A 20211-nucleotide genomic window follows, 5' to 3' on the forward strand; every position below is an offset into this window, starting at 1 on the left:
TGGAAAGGTGGGAAATGGATTCTTGTGCAGTTGTAAATATTTCAACTTCAGAAAATTGCTGCCAGTGCTTTTCTCATTCCATTTCAAAGCAAGGTTTGCTGATGAATGACTGTGCCAGTTCTGTGGGGAAACTAAGTCTGTATCCAGCTTGTTTTAACTTTTTTTTTTTTATCTGTAACAATCCGAATGTCCACATCACAATTTAGTTTTTTTATTAAGTTCATTTTAAAAAAAGAATGGCTACAGTTTTTTGATGGCATTCTGTTTAAAATCTGTGATATCTTATTTCTAACTGATGTTTAAATGCTAAATGAGCTAGAAGTCAACTTTAACAGACATGAAACTTGTTAGTTAGTATTTCTCAAATACTAGGGAGTATTTGAGAAATACTTTATTTCTCTACATTTTTAAATATTTTTCTCTACTTTTAATTTAATAGGATTGAAGGCAGAGGAAAGTCTGTGGTGTGTGAAGCAGTAATTTCTTCTCGCATTGTAAAAGAGGTTAGTTTTACATTAGACAATCTTTACTTAGTCTGTTTATACATAAACACTAAATATTATTTACTTGTTTTTTACTGACAAAGTAGGTCATTAATAATATGCAATATTTTTTCAGTATATAGGATGTAAAAGTTTCTTTTGTTGGGAAGTGTAATGATATACAGCTCTCCACATTCATGACACATTTATTCATTCATATTTTACTATTGAGAATAGCCTTCAGAGAAAAATATACTATATTCAGTTACATTTTCCAGAAAGTTGCTACTCATGTGTGTGTTTTTTTTTTTTTTTTTTTTTCATTATGAAAACTCCAAACATGAGAGGTAGGAAAACCTGTAGTACTGTGCTTAGGTTGAGAAGATGAGAGAAGATATTTGTTGACATTAAACTTGAACTTCTGTAGACTGTAATTTTCAGGAAATACGTACGAAGGAAGGTTGTTCTAGAAAACGAGGAAGATGAAAAGTTGGTTCTGTGAGTTTGAAGTTGGACAGTAAATGGCTGGTGGCGGCACGTGTTCGGACTGTTTTGAAAGACAGAGCAGGGATTATAGAAGCCAATTCAGAAGAACAGTGCCCGTGGAAGTATCTGTAGAAAAGGCATGCAGCAGAAACAGTACATCTATGAGACAGCGAGTGGAGAGACTCTATTAGAGAGGAGTCATTAATTAACTTAACTGCCATTTTCCGAATTGAATCTAGAAGCCAGAAAGGTTTTGGTGGCACCGCCCCAGATGTGGGAACAATATTCCATGGTAGGGCGGATTTGCGATTTGTACAGAGTGAACAGCTGTTTGCAAGAAAAGTAACGCCAAGAGGAAAAAGAGAAAACCAAGTTTTTTAGATGCAGAGGCAGCAATATTTGTAATGTACTTGTGCCAAGAGAGATTAGAAGTCAGGGTAATCCCCAAAAGAGATATATCATTTTAACTAGAAATCAGTTTCACCAAAGATAAGCATAGTAGCAGAAGAATCCTTTTTGTGAGATATAAGACAAGACTGAATTTTAGAAGGATTGAAATCAACTAAGTTGTCTTTGCCCCACTGGAGAATTACCTGGAGATCGGCATTTAAGGAATTGGTAGCGGATATTTGAGAAGTTGAAGCTGATTGAGCAGGGCAAGGTTTCTCAAAATGGAAAGTGGAATGCAATGTGCTATCATCAGCAAAACTATGGATAGGATTTCCAGTCAATGGAAGAAGGTCATTAATATACAAGAGGAAAAGAGTGGGAGAAAGAACTGAACCTTGGAGGACACCAAGCATTAGTGGAGAAGTTAGAAGACAGAGCCATCTACCATCACCCTCAGTGAGTGATCAGAGAGAAAACTGGATAACCAATTACAAAAAACAGTTGGCAAACCATAAGAAGGAAGCTTGTTTAGAAGACCTTTATGCCAAATACAATCGAAAGCCTTTGAGATGTGAAGAGCAACTTCTTATATTTCACCAAACTTTTCCATTGAATATGTCCATAAATGAGTAACATAAGCCAGAATACCACCAGTGGATTGACACTGATGGAATCCATACTGACAATCGTTGATCAGACGGAAGGTTTCTAGGTAGTTTAAGAGTTGGTAGTTAATTGATTTCTCCATTATTTTAGAAAGAGTAGAAGTAATTGCAATAGGACAATGATTGGGTGAGAAGGATTTGTCACCCTTTTTAGGAACTGGTTGGATATGAGCAAATTTCCAAGCAGAAGGAAAACACCTTTGGAATAATAAAGTGAAAAAAGCGGCAAAGAACAGGATTAAGTTCAGGAGCACAGGTTTTGAGAACAAGTGAAGAAATACCATCAGGACCTGGAGCTTTCTTTCCATCAAGATTCGTCAAAATTCTTTTGACGGAAGATCACAGGAGGCATTAAATGGAGTGTTGGGAATGGTGGGAGGTGTTTTACCAAGATCATTAATACATGAGTTGGAAGAAAAATGGGATGCCTACAGGTCAGCTTTATCCTTGACTGACGTGGCCTCGACAATGCCCCCCACATACGCACTACTTGAACTCCCTCCAGTCACTATCTGGCAGAGTAGAAGTAGCAAGATTATATGCTAGCTGATCCTGAAGCTTCCTAAAGAGTTACCAATAGGTTCAGTTGGTGTACTAACTAGCGACCGGCCTGCGAACACCGTTTTAGAGCTGTAGCCTCGAAATGTGAGGAAGGTTGGATCTCGCCATGATATTCATCATAACCTCAAAAGTCATCATACTACATGATGGAAGAGGCGGGGAAGGGTTGACTGGAATTTAGCTCTGGAGACTAAACATGGGTTCCACCACTTCAAGCCTCCTATAAGCAAAGTGGTGGTATTGCACTGGTTGATGAGAGTATCTACCACCTAGTATTGCCTGTTAACACAGAGGTGGCATTCCTCCATGTAGCGTGGGCACCACACCTCGAACCCTACTTATGCTGGTTCACACCTCTGTGGTCACCCGCCATCTGCTTGTGCATGGAGGATATACCCAGGATTACTAACAGTCTCACTGTCGTGAAGGTGCAAGCAGAGGATTTGGCTGTCAGAGACCGTCCAGACTTCACCGAAATTGGGTCTTGAATGTCACCCAAATATCAGTTTTATCAGCGTTTTAGACTCCCAGGTAGCAAGTACAGCTTGTCTGGCATATCTGAGAGAATGTCTGTGACAACCTCAAGGACCAAATTAATAACATGTAATTAAAAACAGTTCTTGATCTTTTGGTTAGTTTTTAGATAACTGCTATTTTTCTCTACATCAAAGTAGTCATCAGCTGCTGCACAATCAATTAGGGACACGTTGAAAGGGCATTTTTTTTCCAAAATTATGAAGTGTGCAAAATGTAAGCTAATTTCATATTGCACACATCAAAAAAAAAAAAAAAAATGCATGTCACCCCCTTAAATTGATTGTGTTTAGTATTTAAATTATGTTGCAATTTATTTAGTCATTTGATTGTGCACATTTATAAAATACAGATTATTGGTAGTTTATTGGAAATATAATTCCATACATATGATGCATTCAGCCTTTTCCACTTCTGCTATAATTATTAAAGTAAATCCATGTTTGATATCAACATGCTACCTCTGTGAAAATTACAGGGTGTATTGGCATATACCCATAGTAATTTTGAGCGAAGTAGTGCATTGAACCAATGTTGGAAGCTACTAACTAGTCAATCTGACTTCAGTAACAGGGAAGATTGTGAAGGCAGTGAACAAGAGTGCAATACATTTAGATATAATTTGAATGCTGAAGGATACACAACTTGGTTTTTTATTTTTTATTAAAGGAAACTCATGTTTAACTAGTTAGCTATTTTGTTGGTTGCACTTGAGCTGGATGTAAGGAATAATTTTTACATTATGGATTTTAGCAAAGCATTTGACTCAGTCCCTCTCATTAGCTTACTCTGTAAGCTGGAACATGGTATGTATCATAGGAGGATTCTAAAATAGATGGCATGGTTGCTGCAGAAGGTTGTGATTAATGGTTACTCTTCAGATTGCGCTATTATTAGAATTGGGGTCCTGCAAAGATTGTTCTGGAACCATTGTTTTTGATTTTCTTAAATGACATTGACAGGGGGTTTGTTGTCAAAATTTGCAAATAATGTAAAGGTTGGAAATAGATTAATGATTAGCACAAAGTAGTGCTTCTTCAGGATGACTTGAATAGACTGGGAAAAGTTCAGAAAAGTGGTAGCTATGTTTTAATGCAGCAAAACGTAAGGTCTTAGGAAATAGTAATCCCAGAATAACATATACACATTGGGGAAAAGTAACTCCAGAGTAACTTATGCACATGGTGGGGTTGATTTAAAAACAGTGGAGGAAGGAGGAGATTTGGGGATTATGGTATGGGTAGACATGGAGCTCCCTATGCAGTGTAGACAGCCAGTAAGCAGGGCCCATGAACTATTGAATGTTTGCTTTTAAAGATAAGAATGTTATAATCCCACTGTAAAAGGCAGTTATACAACTACTTGGATTTGTATTCAAATATGGAAACTACATCTTAGAAAAAAAAATAGACATCAAGCTTCTTGAAAGGATCCAAAGATAGGTGACCTGTTTAAGATGCAATTGGGTGCTCATATGAGGAAAGACTTCAAATATGTATTCTGCAGAACTTTAGAGCGACTTGATTGAAGTCTTTTAGGGCACTAAAAGGTGATAGTGAAATTTTCACTGTTGTTAATGATTCTGAATGGGTCCATAAATTAAAATTATGGGGAAAGAAGTTTAGACTGAATTGTGGGAAGTTTTTTCTTTAGCCAGTGAGTTAATTGCGGAAATAAGTTTCCACCTGAAGTGGACTGACTATAGTCTTACTGAAGAGGAGTTTAGAAATTTGTCTAGTCATTAATGAGAATTGAACTTGGACCTCTCCAAATGAGTGGAGAAGTCTGAATTCAATTCCTCTGGCAGATCCTGATTTTTATCCTGGAAACTAGGCATGGAGGACAGATAAAAAAATGTTTAATTTTTTCTTTAGCACGAAAAAGAAACAAGTATTATGAAAAATGATTTTCTACACTCCAAGCCATTGAATACATATTGAAGTTACAATCCTGCTTCTGTTTATTTTTCAAATGACAATAAACAAGCATATTGACTATTACTGTTGAAGTATAAATGTATGTGGTTGGAATATTCTTGGTCTTGTGCTTATTCTTTTTTCAAGGACATTTTTAGCATCCCCCAAAAAAAAAAATCTCCCACATTTTAATTTTCTTCCAGATTGTGTAGAATGTTTTATATATTTTATTAATTTTTTTTATATATATATATAATTTTTTTTTTTTTTTTTTTTTTTTTTTCTCCCCCAAAACAGATTTTGAAAACAGATGTGCGTTCTTTAGTGGAAGTTAATGTATCCAAAAACTTGGTTGGTTCTGCTATGGCTGGAAGCATAGGAGGATTCAATGCTCAAGCTGCAAACATTGTAACAGCAATATTCATTGCCACTGGACAGGTATAAAATAATATTTCTGCATTCTAAAGTTTGCTAAGAAAAAGTTTTTGTGATAGCTATAACAATTTTAATAATGTTCTGTTCTACCATTAAGTAGTTTACCTGAAATACAGTGGGATCTCATTATTTACAGTTAGTATATTTAAAATTGAGTTGTGGCCTCACAAGATATTTTTATCTAATATATATTTTAGAGTAGTAAAACCTCTCTTTAGAGGACTATGTGCAGTAAGGCCAAAGTCATCTGCTAAAGCTGATTGTCCATTAAATGCAAAAGAAATACATATGGATGCTGTAATTGCTAGAATTTTATGAAAAATTGTTTTTTTCTTAATGTTATAATATAAAATGCAGTTTTGCCACATTAAACATTTCTAATACTATATTTTACTGTTCTCCAGTTCTGTGAAGTAAAAGCTTTAAATGTTGCTGTATTGTAAGGTGACAGTGGAAATTCTAATCAAAATTATTCAGTCTAAAGAGCCTTCAAGCACCCTTTCTGGAGAATCAGCAAGAGTGCTTGAAGCTCCCTACTTATGTCTGATCATAAGCAGGCATTTGGCAGGCTGATGGAAGGGGATGATGAGGAAAATGCTAACATCATGGCAGTGAAAACACTTTAACTGAGGCGCCTCCGTAGCCAGGTGGGAAGGAGCAACAGTGCGTATCACACGCTTCTTGATTAGACCGGGGTTCGAGCCTGTCACCACCAAATACGGAGGATGCGGAAAGGTCAGGGAATGACTACCGCATATTCCCGGAGCAATATGGCCTTAGTTGCTAATGCTCCTAAAAACCAAAACAACAAACAACTTTAACTGATGGTAAATACCATCAGAATTGGCATTTATGTCAGTGGATCCTGTACGGACAGAAAGCTCAGTTCATTTGGATACTGTGTGTTATTGCCAGTGTCTATTAAATTCAGGTCTGTTATAGGGAGGTTTTATTGTAGTTTATTATTTTATGCATTTTGAATGATCATTAATTCTGCTGAGAGAGAGTAAGCAAATATGATTGTAGAGTTTGTGGTACAAATTAACTTAATGCACCCTGAAACTCCATAATCAGGAAAGTCAGTCACTGTGTTCTAAATTTTGACTAATGATCCAAAGTTCAGCGTATAGAAATATGAATTTTAAAAAAATAATAATAAATTTCATAGACTTTTCATCATGTTTTATCAACTGTGAATCAATGTTTTCTGTTGGTGGGGAGAGTATGGGGGTGCTCATATGGCTCTCTTTTGATTCTGATTTTAGATGCTGCAATTTTTATAAATTGCAGAAACTGGAAACTAGGTATCTGCAAGAAGACCTGATTGTCATGTTTAAGGCCTTTAAATGGTGTTTCAGTAAATGTTTATCTTTCTTGGACAACAGACACAAGGAACATAAATTTAAATTGGAAAAGAATGGTTTCAGGATATATGGCAAAAATTTGCTTTCAGTTGATTGTTAGAGGAAACTTCCATCTGGTGTTGTGCAAGTGAGTAGTCTGAATAAAGTTAAAAGTTGGACAAAGATTAGAAGGGTTGGGTAAATGAAGTGGGCATTTTTTTTAAACCTCTCTGATGCTGTATCCTTGCATCATTTTGCCACTACAATACTAATAATTCATAATTCCCAAATAAGGTTAGTTTTGGTGAATAAATGTTTGTGTGACATCTGAACCAAGTATGGACTACAAGTACGCACATTCTGCAAAAAACAAAAATCTCAAAACTTAACTGCAGATATGTTCCTTGACCTTGAAAAAACTTTTTGCAGACAATTTTATTTGTACCTCTTTCATCTTGTGTCTATAAATTCTAAGTTTTGGCCCTAAACTTTTTTACTATATTTCTCTTAACATCATAACTTCAGTTTGTCCTGTTGGGAAAGCATTTATCATTCTTCAGTTCATGTTGTAAAAGCCTTCAAAAATTTGCTTTTGTCTCTCAACTGGGATCCGTTATAAGCATTCATTATTCATAAGCAATTATTCACATGATAATAATGAAAATTTTTTTTTTTTTTTTTTTTTTTTTTTTAACCTTGCCACGGCCACTTGTTGACACATTTTTCACCATGTTCACTCTTATGTTTTCTGATGAACTTCTTATGGTTGTTTGGTTGTATAACTCATTTTTTCTTCCTGCATATTTCATTAGTTGCCAACTTAGCCCGCAATTGTTCATTTTCTTCATTTTGGTATAGGTTGTCTTTTAGTTTCAGGATGTGTTGATTCAACTGGTAGTTATAGTTCTGAATTTTTATTACAGCATTCATAATGTCTTCTAGATCTGAAACAAATAGAAAATGTGGGTAACTCTACTTTTTAACAGTAATCCATAAGCATGTCAGTTAGGCATATTATAAAAGTTATTGACAGTGAGCATTTACACAGTTCTAAGTTTAGGTTTGAGTGTATGTAAAGTAACTGAGTAGCTACAATAATTTCAAATCAAAGAAAATTGTAAGAGTACAAACTTTTTCTATTTGATGAAGTGAACAGTCTGAAAAGAAATTGAGAGCCACACTTGCCTAACCAAAAAATTAATTACAGTAATCCTGATATAATAGTGTAAAATTTATTTAGAATGAATTAAAACTTACATTTAATGTAATTACTTCCCCTAAGTGCAAAATATCACTGTAGGAACATTTTTCTGAAGTGCATTTCTAGTTCAACCCAAGTGTTTATTGGTATCAGTCTAGAGCAACTGGATGAGGGTCAGGCTTGCCTAACCATCTTAATATTTATACTATCTTTAAAATTACACCACAACAATAAATTCACTAAAACTAATAATAATAAGTGGAACACTTATCTGAAGAATCTAAATCAGGAAGGTTTGGTGTATAATCTCTGTCAATATCCATGTCATCACCAAATCTTCCTCATCAAAATCCATAAGGTTATGGTCTGCCATTTTGCTGTTGGATAGACATGTTTCTAAACAATGTTGTGGTCTGCTGGTTGCCAGACTTGCTCATAGAGAGCAGAAGTTTCAACTAAGATACAGGGATATGCATATTTTGCACTGACAGAAATGACAGTTGTTTTTTTACCAATTCAGCAATAATAATGAAATATTTGAAATTGTTGGTTAGGCAGCTAAGGATGTTAGCCATTTATATAAACTTGTAGCAGCAGATAGCTTGTTCCATTGGGCAGTCAGCAACTTCAAACAAAATTTGGAAGTGCTGAGAATTACTAAATAACATCTGAAAAAAATTGTCACCGTTTTTCCGAAAGTACATATTTTGTGTTGAATTCATATATAAACTGCAGTGCAGGGGTCCAGTAACCAGCACCTTATGACACTTACAAAAAACTAGTGGAGAGTGTTTCTGGGAGTGCCCTCCTTGAAACACTCTCCACTAGTTTTTTGTAAGTGACTCCCATTATTTTCTGCCATTCAGACTTTAAAGCAACCAGTTCAACTCTTTTTTTGGGCACTCTCTCTTCATGTGCACCTGACAATCCAATTCATCAAAGGGAGTTTTCTATAGGATTGAGGTCAGAGCTTTGGGCTAGCTAGTCCAACTTTTCAATGCTCATGTCCTCAGACCATTCCTTCACATTGTGAGCAGTATTACATGGAACATTGTCCTGCTGATATAGGTGCATGGGCTTTCCCTGACATGCTGTCACAACGTAGAGAATGCATTTTTGTCTTGGATGTCTAGCTAGACCTTAGCATTAATGGTTTTGTCCAGTGAACAGCGAATGGTCCCAGGTCGGACCATGAATAACAGCCTCAGACCGTCTATGCTCCTTCTGCCAAACTTCGTTGTCGGGATGGTACAATCTGGCAGGCGGCTTTCTCCGTCATCCACCACAGCCAGGCATGATTTTCAGACATGATAGACACGGTGTACCATGACTCATTGCTCCAAAGCACAGCTTTCCTTTGGTCTACAATTAAAGAATGCTGGAAGGTCTTACCGTAACCTGAATGATGTTTAGCATTAGTCGGAGTGATTAGTTGCTTGTAGATGATTGCATGACCATGGTAACCCATATCATGCAACATCCTGTGCATTATACTGGCTGGCTAACATGTGTGCCACTCATCTCGGTGAGGCCCTGTATGTGAATGACAATATTGACCTGCATCAGACAATTATTTTCAGAGCTCTCCTGTCATGTTCCATCAACTTTGGAGGTTTTCTGGGTCATTTTGTAATGGTTTCAGCACCAGTCTGTTTCAGTTGCAGACAGAGTTAACAGGAGTCTTTCTTAACTCTGGTCACAGCATTTTGCATTCACAATGGTTCTATTGTCTCCTTGAAGGCCTACAAACATATTTATAGTTATGTCTGACATGTGGTGCTTGGATAAGACGTGACCATTAATTGAAGGGTGTTTGTATATTAATGGTAGAGTAGTGTATATCTAGAATATTATTTGAACATATTTGATTACTGATGATAAGTTTCAGTTGGATTCTATCAGTTAATTATGAGAAATCTGATTACAGTTTGTGTTCACCTTTGATGCATATTTAGTGTTAAAAAATTGTAGTGTGCTAAGCATTACAATTTCAGTAATAATCCCAACAACTACAAAACACTGCTTGAATAATTATGCATTTTGTTCTGTAAAAAATTTAATCTGACATTTTAAGAAAAAAGGAATGTTACTTTTTGAATGGCACCTCTGTAGCAAGGTGGGCAGGAGCAGCAGTGCATAGCACACGCTTCTTGATTAGACTGGGGTTCGAGCCCGTGACCACCAAATGCAGAGGATGCGGAAAGGTCAGGGAATGACCACCGTATATCCCCGGGGCAATATGGCCTTAGTTGCTAATGCTCCTAAAAACCAAATAACAACAACTTTTTGAATATCTCATGTATACAAAAGAAGGCATGTGATGGTTTGGTCATTTTCCTTATTGTATTAGCATCACTATGGGAACAGGCATGGTGGTATTACTGAGACTTATGAACAAAAAAAAAATAAATAAAAAAAGACTAGTGTTTCTTTTGTTAAGTCTTTTATTGGCACACTTGTCTGCTTATTGCTATCAATATGTACTTAGGCATGAAATATGAAGACAGAATTATCATGCAGTTACTGAACAGAATGAAGGTAATCTCAGCATGAAGTTGAATACTGTATCCTTGCAGGATACAGATATAACTTAGATAGCGTTGAAATACATCTGATTTCTTTACCAGTTATTTCTCCTCAGCACCACAAAGCCAAAATAGAAAACAAAGTAGGTTATCTTTAACTGCTATACCAATTTCCCTAAAGTTTATGCAGTTCTGGTTGATTAATTACTATAATTAATAACTACTCTTATACCACATGGAATTAGTAATAGTTTATTAAGCTTATAACCCAAACCACTATACATTTAAGGTGACATTTCAGGCATCTTACTGATACCCATCATGACAATGCAGTTGGGGGTAGAAAAATAAAGGGTTACAATTTTAATTATGTTCCAATAATTATTAATTGTAAATTTTAAGTCTACACGATTTTAGGTTAAATTTCTATTTTGGTTACACTAGAAAACAGAGATTAAGAATAAGTAAATATAATAATAAATACATATGGATAAACTTTAAAGGGGAGGATAAGTTAGTTTATTCTAATGTATGTTTATCCATATGTATTTACTTATTCTTAATATCCATTTTCTAGTGTAACCAAAATGGAAATTTAACCTAAAATCCTGTAGACTTAATTCACAATTTTAAATTTATTGGGTCTTACTTGTCTTAAAATGGTTGTTTATTAAATAAGATTTATAAAATTTAATTTCTGTTTGCAGGATCCAGCACAAAATGTTGGTAGCTCTAATTGTTTAACATTAATTGAACCATGGGGAGATGATGGGGAAAGCATGTATATGAGCTGTACTATGCCATCTGTAGAAGTAGGAACAATAGGAGGAGGAACTGTGCTCACTCCACAGTCATCCTGTCTACAGGTATATTCATTTATTTCCTCTGTTTGTTTTAACTCTTAATATTATGTATAAGCATAATTTCCAGGTGTTATAGTCCAGGAGTCAGTTAGGATCATTCAAGTTTCATACACTGAAAGCACAGTATGAAAAGATTATCCAGGGACCAAGGATTTTTTCAGAATTCTCATAAAACAACAGATCAGTTTTTTTTCTATGAAATTTTGTATCTAGCCATTTCATGCATATTGTTTTTATGCAAAAAAGCTCCAATTCAGGTCAGCGTATATTAAATCACAAAAGGTGTGCACTGAGGTTGGTTTGAATATTTTGTAGATACAAAACTCCAAATACCTTGCAAGTACAAAATATACCTTACACCTACAGTCCAATGTGAAAAGGCCTTTAAGGAATTCCTGCAGACATTGAACGTGATTTGAATTCAGAGCTTGCCAAACAATGCCCTATCTCTATACTGTCATGTAGGGCTAATAAATGCGTATTCACAAAAGATTCTACTTTTCAAGGCTCATTTGTCTATCTATTAGTCCTGGCTTCCTATACTAAGCAACACTGTTCTATTCATGCACATGCAAACATGATCATTTAAATAATTTTTTATTTATTTTTTAATGATCTTGGCTATCTCTGTTCTCACATAAGGCAAGTGCAACCTTATCCTTTTAGGAAGCACAATTTTAGTACTTATATATATAGTGAATTTAGGAAGAATAGTAAATATTTTGGGAGATTATGGTATCAATTATTCTGAGTAAAAAAGTTCATATAAACGTGTCCAATTCTCAATGGATACGGAGATACAGCTGTTTCAAACTGGCATGCACAAAGCCATTATGAGAGGTATTAAAGAATGATAAATGACTTATTGTTTGTATTTATTGACTTTTTAAATGATACAAAACACAAATAATTAACAATTTTTTTTTTTTTTTTTTTTTTTTTTTATACAGTTCACAATAAATGTTCGAAAATCCCACCGCCAGCCTCAATGCACTTTGCAACTCTTGTGGTAATATGATGTGTTGCTTTTCTGAGGTTGTCTCGGTATTCCTTTATGGGGGCAGCAGTATCCAAAATGTGAGCTAGCAATTAGTCCCTTGTATTCTCCTTTTCTTTGTATACTGCACTCTTCATCCATCCCCACAAACAAAAGTGTAACGGAGTGAGATCTTGGAGACCTTGGTGGCCTAATGAACAGAACCACTGTGGCCGATCCATCATTTAGGGAAAGTTTGATTTAGATATCGTATCACCTTTCAGCAGCTCCATCATGCTGAAAGTACATTCCAATCCTTATAGCCAAGGGAACATCCTCCAATAGTAGTGGAAGTTCGTTTTGCAAAAATTCTAGGTAAATGGGCCCTGTAAGATGATTTTGTAACACAACAGGCCCAATCAACTATTGTCGATGATATTGCACCACACGTTTACAGAGAAGCGATGTTGAAAACTTGTTTCTACAGTGGCATGTGGATTTTCCTTTGACAACCTATGAGAGATACAGATGTTGTTGATGCAGTCACGAGTGAAAGTAGCTTCATCGCTGAACAGTATTAATGGAATTAATCGGCAATTAGCATTTACCCACCAACAAAATTCCAATTGCCGGGCGTCTCCTGGTTGAAGGTGTTGCACCTGCTGTATGTGGAATGGATACAAGCTGTGCTCACATAATGTTCGCCATACTCTTGTCTGTGGAACGTCGATACACAGAAATTCTTCGTGTGCTAATAGTAGGACTAAGTTCTACCTACTGAAGAATGTGTTCTATTTCATCCACATTTTCTTCATTTGCATGTTCAGAAGAAATATGAGCGCTGGGAACTGTACCAGTCTCACACAGTTTGGTGTAAACAATAATAAACGCTCTTGAATCTGGTATTCTGTGGTTAGGAAACCGTCGATGGTATTCTCTACAAGCAGCAGTAGCACTTCCACCAAAAAAACTGCAGCCAAACACCATATCAGCATGTATGACTGTGCGGCATTCTTAATAACACTTCTAACACCAAACAGTGCCTGGTTATAACTGCTTCTTCACAGCTCATTTCATCGACTCTGTCAGGCAGGAGTCTGTGAAATGGGCTGTGAGAGAAGCGAATGTCAACAAGGCTGTATTGGTGACCAAATATAAAATATCAGTATATCATTTGCTAACTTCTTTGGTCACCGATACAGCTTTGTTGACATTCACTTCTCTCAACCCATTTCACCAACTCCTGCCTGATACCACAGTAAGTTATCCTACTTTGACTGTATACTTTCGTCTTCACATTCCATTTCTTTTGTTTAAATTCACTTAGGGCTGCTGCTATTTGATTCAATTTAACTTTTATTGGAAGTAACTTTATCTTGATTTTTACTTTTAGATTTGTTTAAATTCACTTATAGCTGCTTGCTATTTTATTCTGTTTAACATTAATTGGAATTAACTTTTGATTTTTACTTTTAATTTTAATCAGTGATTTGTTTCCTATTTCTTGTTACTGTTCATTTTGGTCTCTGTTGGGTCGTCTATGATATATATGTTAGCTTGCTTTTTCTGTTTGCTACGTATATTTCACATCAGAAACAGAGACCTTGCTTCTTGCTGTATTTCCTTTGGTTTTGGCTGCTGACCCTTGATGAAGAAGTTAAAATTTTAGGATCTATAGCATTAAGTACTATTTATTGTATTTTATTTAATTTTTCAATGGTAACTACATCTGACAGGTCAGCATTCCCCATTCACTCATACTCTAATCTACTTATGTATAGTGAAGGGCATGGTAACAAGGTATGGATTGCTTGGAAAATGACACTGCATGAGCTGCAGAATAAAAATAATATTTCCTTAATAATATAAAAGTAAACTGCTATGCTGAGCTTACATTTTAAGCCACAATAGAATCTAATTTTGAGCAATTGTGTATTAAAAAGATAAAACGAAAGGTTCTTAAGTTACCCTACTTTAAGATCAACTTGAGGCAAAAATATAAACTTCTAATAGAATTTACAGCTCATCTTATGTTGGTGTATCTTGTGGGTTGTTCTTTTTGGTGCCTAAATAAAGAATTGGAGACACTCTTTAGAAAAGAATGGGTTTGAAAATCTTCTTTTCATATATTATGCATTTCAATAGTAGTCCATAATATGGAGCCAGTTTCCTGTGTTATAGATTATCTTTTTATATACACCTGTTCCAAAATTGTAAATTAATTCTACATAACTTCAGCAGAGCAGTTATCCTTTTTACAACATTAAACTTTATTTCTACAGCTTGCACAGGAAAATGTCTTTCTTCATGCAGTCTGTCTGCATGTTACCATGATGCTAGCAATACATGGCCAAAAAAACATTGGGGGAAATGATCTGATGCAGCAAAACTAACTTAGGATAAAAGTATTTTATATACAGGGTAATTGCACTAAACATTAACTGTATGAGTGCTGCATGAATGAATCTTTGGTTAAAGTCTGTAAAATGTTACTTGAAAAAGCTGCAAAATTCATTAAGTCCAGTATAAAATCTAATCTAAAATTTCAGTTTAGATGCAAAACTCCCGAAGTCCAATTGTAGCTGATTTGAAGTGGAGTATTCAATTGCTGTCAGCAGTGTTGAAAATATTTACTAGTTTGTTAGTATAGAAATTTTAAAACTGAATGTAAATATAGCATTTTACTTTGCATATTTTGATAACTTTTCTTTCAATTTAGTTACTGGGAGTAAAAGGCAGTTCTGACAAGCCTGGACAAAACGCTGCTACTCTAGCTCGAATCATATGTGCATCAGTTATGGCTGCTGAACTATCATTACTGTCAGCACTTGCAGCAGGACACCTGGTTCGTTCACATATGAGGCATAATAGGTATAAAATTTCATTCATTGATTTATTCAGATGAATAAAAATATTAATATATTATAACAGCATTAGCAACTTGGGTCTAACTAATTTCAGAACTTCTTAAATTAGTTTAAAAGAGGAATTATGTGCAGTCTTGCAGTTGAATCCCAACTGCAAGAATTTATTTTCATTTTCAACAATTAATTTTTCACAAAAGGTTAAGTTTGTCTGCTCTAAGACGTCAAGTCTATTCTATTATCCCTCTCTAATAAGGCAGTATTGTGATCATGCTGGGAATATTGTATTTAGGGCAGGAGGCCATATCTGGAGAAGATGCAAAGAAGGGTGATTAAATTGATAAACAGCACTAAGCATTATCCTCATGAGGAGCAGCATAGATGTGTTCTGCAGAGGTTAGCAGCTAGGTACCTTGGGTGGGGAGGGAATTCATTGAAGTATATAAAGCCCTGAGAGGATATTAGTAAAATGAATGAGGGAAGCATATTCTCACTACTAACTAAGAGACAAGAACCAGAGTGAGTAAGTAGGACTAGATATGAAATTTAGCTTTGAACAGTGTGTTGTGGAACATTAAAATAAGATGATTGCAAGAGGGGGGGGGCAGTTTTTTTGCAAAATTGAAGGAAGAATTAAGATGATCACTTTTTGACTATGGAAATGTCTTTTATTTTTGTTGTTGTTGTAGCATCCTTGCATTGTTATACCATTTCAGTACTAATGATACCAAATAAATTATTCATATATTTTGTGCCAAAGTCATTAGCTGAAATTTGTCCACAACTCATTTAGAAAAATCTTACAGCATAAACAGTTTCATGACTTTGAATTGATGCTAATACATTGGACAATAGTATATATAAATGATTTATGATTATTAATATTGAGTTTAAATTAATACTTATAACAGCTTTTTTTTTTTTTGCTAGGTCAAATATTAGCATCAGTGGATCAGTAAATGGTGTACCTTCTTGTGACAATAGTAGGAACTATCTACAGACAGTTTATAGTGACACAAAAGAAAAGTGATGTGAAATATGAAAATAATCTGCTTAATTCTCTTAAAGAAAGCAAGAGGTGGACAAGGAAATGGGGGAAACAAAATATCCCTGAGATAAAATTACAGCTTCAGAACAGCTGTCTTCATAAAGCAGAGAGAGGGAGGGGGACAAATGCAATTTCATTTAAATTTTAAGTGTCTACTGGTACCATGCTTTAGAATGTTACTTTTTAATACATTCATGGAAATAGTTAAATAATCCAGTTTTGTTTTTTTTTTCCTTCACTTTTTTTCAGGAAAGTTGTATACATATTTGAACATAGTCATTTAAGGCTTTAAATAGTAAAAGATTGATCCATTTTCATTTTATGTATAATAAGAAAGGTGTAAAAAATGTAGAAATCCATAACTTTTTTCTCTTATCAGTAACTAATTCTTTTTCATATTTTGTTTATATATTTATTAATACTTTAAAGTATAATAGGAAATAGTTCAATTTCTGATTAAATGGATATATCTTGTGAATAGCAGCATTTATATCTCTTAATGTATGTGATTCTGTGCTTTTATACCTTTACATTCCATTCATAGCCATGATTATTTACAGTATTCATTGTATGTAATTTGTTTAAAATTAGTCATGAATAATTTTTAAGGTATCTAATTGAAATTATTTATGCAGTCAAAATCCTACAGTAAGAAATCAGTAAATATTTTTTAGTTGTGTGATCACACCCTGTTCATCACTCCCATTAATCATAGATTTTAAAAGTAGCCAGTGTATTTTTCTGTTTGTCATTTCATTTGTAATTATCTTTCAAATTTTCACGTTAAATCATAAAATATATTCGGATTATGCAGCATGAATGCATTTTTATTAATATATTTATATTGAAATATCATACTGTTTCACCCGTAATTTATATTGGCAGTGTCTGTTACATTTTAGTATACTATTCATCCATTTAGCTTTATTGGAACTTTCTGCATTTAAAATGACACTCACTTCTCTGTGTGAGATTTATGCTCTTCTTGGAGTCAATAAATTGCATCAGTTTTTAATAGCTCATTTCCAGAATTGTATAAATATTAGCTAATAAAAAGATCTCATTACTTTTTATATTACTTTTTATTTTAAATATTGGTAAATAAATAAACATTTTAAATAAATGTTTTATTTTAAACATTTGGCACAGTACCATTAAAAACAGAATGAGAGAACTGAGAATATAGATGTTTTGATGGAGCATCTTACTGTGAATTAAAAGTAACATGCCCATTATTGAAAACAGAAGCATAAAGAATTTTAAAAAAAATGGAAGAAAACAATGTTTGGATTGCTTTGTTTTATAATTTAGTTTGGAAACAAGCTTATTTTTATGTGTGCATGCGCAGTGGAAGCAAGAAAATTAAATTTACATAAATTGGTATTATATAACTATCTTTCGGTATAAGGAATTTAATTTTCACGTAAATGAAATGCGTGCATTGTTATATATGAAACAATTTCACACTACATTAGTCAGCATAACTATTATATACTCCTCATGACAGATAGGTATGTTCTCAAAGGAAATAGTAGCAAAAAATCCAAACTGGCTAGGATCCATCCCCCGCCCACCCCATACGAGGAGGAATGAATATTTGATTGTGATCTCACTAAAGAGTTAAACAGTGGAAATCGGTCGGGAGGGGGGGGGGTGAAAAGATTCTGCTATTCCAGGTGCAAGACATTAGGAAAAGAGGTTATATTTCAGAGCAACTTTATTCTTTTACTCATTATAGACCTGATTATTTTGAATTAATGTCCTGCTACTGCACCTAGACTATCTCGCAATTCTGTCAAAATAGGAAATGTTTATTCTGTATTGCATAAATTATTTTAAGATAATTTTGTTTTTAAATTGCTTTTTCTGTAAATAAAAAGGATTGGCAGTAGAACTTTTGGAATATTTATACTTCTATTGCAAAAGCTTAGCTTTGCTAAAAGTATCGGAGACTTCTTGTTTAATTCACTATAATAAAATGTTAAAATGCCATTGAGACTAAATTCTTTCTAGTCAGTATAACAAGTAGATTTTAGTGTTCATGATAGATTTTATTCTATACAAACCTTTTGAATTTGATTTTGTTGCAGAAATTAGTTCAAGTAATTTTTTGTAGAGAGGAGAAAAGACTTGGTTCTTTTATTTTGCATTGTTTTCTGCTGTCAATTTAGATAAAAAAAAATTATGGCATATACTGTTAAATTTAATGACACACTAGAGAGGGTTGGGGGCAGGGTACCCTCTGAATAAAAGTCTGTTACTGTTAGTTAATATGCTGCCTTTTTGTTTTATTCCAACTTTCTTTGGAACCCAATGGAATGCATAACAAAAAAAAATGCTGAAAGTTCCTGTATGCTGTTAAAAGAATTCATTTAAATTAATATTTTACAAATGATTCCTGAAAACTGCTTCATTTCTTATTGTGATTAGAATTAGAGTTTAAAAATTGGTTAAATATGAATGGCTTAACATGTTTCTATAATAAACTACAACCTTGATTAGAGAAAGGCTTAAGAATATTTGTATATGTAGTTTATATCTGTTGGAACTCAAAACAAAATATATTTTTGGTATTTCTGAAAAAGCACAAGATATATATACAGGTAGGTACAGTTTTACGATGGTCCATTTTACAACTTTTCACATTAACGACTGTTTCAAAATATTATCCAAAAAAATTGAAAATAACAAAAATCACAAATCAGTAACGCGTTGCAGCAACACCTGCATGTCCAAACACGCACTAGGTGTTTCTTTTGTTTTTCGTGGTGCATTGTGGGTGGAATGATAGCTACGCCAAGAGTTATTATTATTAATAGCCATATGATGCAAGGAAGCCTGAAGCTTATGCTGCACCAAAAAAAAAAAAAAATTCCCGAGAGAGAGAGAGAGTCAAAAGTAGAAGGGAATCACCGAGAAAGAGAAGAATTATGATATCCAGCTCAGGACACTGGGTGTGCCAAGCCCATACTCACCAGATGTGAGCCCCCAGGGTTCTTTGTTTGCTTTCAGTGTGGCATGTTCGTTTCATTGTGAATTTTCCCTCAATTGTTAACGGGTTACACAGTTATTTCTCATTAATAATAATTTTTGTGTAACCATGAGCTCTAAGCGTAGGGCAGTTTCTGTGTGTGTGGGGGAGGACAAAAAGAGTGTAAAACACTGACAATTAAGGAGAAAATGAATGTGATGGTCACATCGAGTCTGGTAAGCATCGGTCGGATGTGTGTAAGGTGTTGAGTTTAGCACCTTCTACTGTATCAACAATTATGAACAATGTTGATAAAATAAAGCACGCACACACAGGGATAACAAGTATGTCATCCTCCAGCACAACTTATTCATGCAGTGAGACAATGGAAAAAATAGAAAAATTGTTAGTGTTGTGGGTTGATTATATGAACCAAAATAACATTTCTGTTACACAGGTGGTAATTCTGGACAAGGCAAAGTTGTTATTTGACGAAATATGTGAGGAGTCTGGTAGCACTGAAATATTTACTGCTTATATTTCAGTGCTACCAGACTCCTCACATATTTCGTGTTTCATCAGTTTAAAAACTGTTGTAAAATTTACAATGTGAAAGTGTCTGGTGAGGCTGCTAGTCCTGATGATGCAGTGGTGGAAGAGTATATCCTTCCAAATTTAAACGCTTAATAGACGAAGGCAGCTACCACCCTGATTTAGTTTTTAATGTGGACGAAATGGGTAGTGGAGTCATCACTTGAGTAAATACGTACTCAAGTGATGACTCCACAGGACCAAAGTAAAATTATTTTATATATAAGTATAAATAAAACATGTGCCTTAAATGTTTAAAATATTTAATTATTTATAAAGAACAGAAATATTAGTGCATACTTGGAAAAATTTTGGAACCTCTCATTCAATTACATTATAATTTGGTCTTGTTTTAAGACT

At 34.4% G+C, this 20211-nt stretch overlaps 1 protein-coding gene across 2 annotated transcripts in view; it reads left to right on the top strand.

Moving 5' to 3' along the window:
• The window catches only part of Hmgcr (HMG coenzyme A reductase), a 183699-nt gene extending 167299 nt beyond the window's left edge, over positions 1-16400 (top strand). For both annotated transcript variants that reach the window (XM_090373218.1, XM_090373217.1), the window contains exons 18-22: positions 440-503; positions 5332-5472; positions 11246-11404; positions 15097-15248; positions 16172-16400. In XM_090373218.1, the coding sequence (XP_090229344.1) occupies positions 440-503; positions 5332-5472; positions 11246-11404; positions 15097-15248; positions 16172-16271 (616 nt within the window). In that variant the 3' untranslated portion in view covers positions 16272-16400. The remainder of the gene's footprint in view (positions 1-439; positions 504-5331; positions 5473-11245; positions 11405-15096; positions 15249-16171) is intronic.
• The last annotated feature ends 3811 nt before the right edge of the window (positions 16401-20211 follow it).

The sequence above is a fragment of the Mastigoproctus giganteus genome, chromosome 5 (genome assembly GCF_048544385.1).
Source record: "Mastigoproctus giganteus isolate SK-2022 chromosome 5, ASM4854438v1, whole genome shotgun sequence".
Classification (NCBI taxonomy): Eukaryota; Metazoa; Arthropoda; class Arachnida; order Uropygi; family Thelyphonidae; genus Mastigoproctus; species Mastigoproctus giganteus.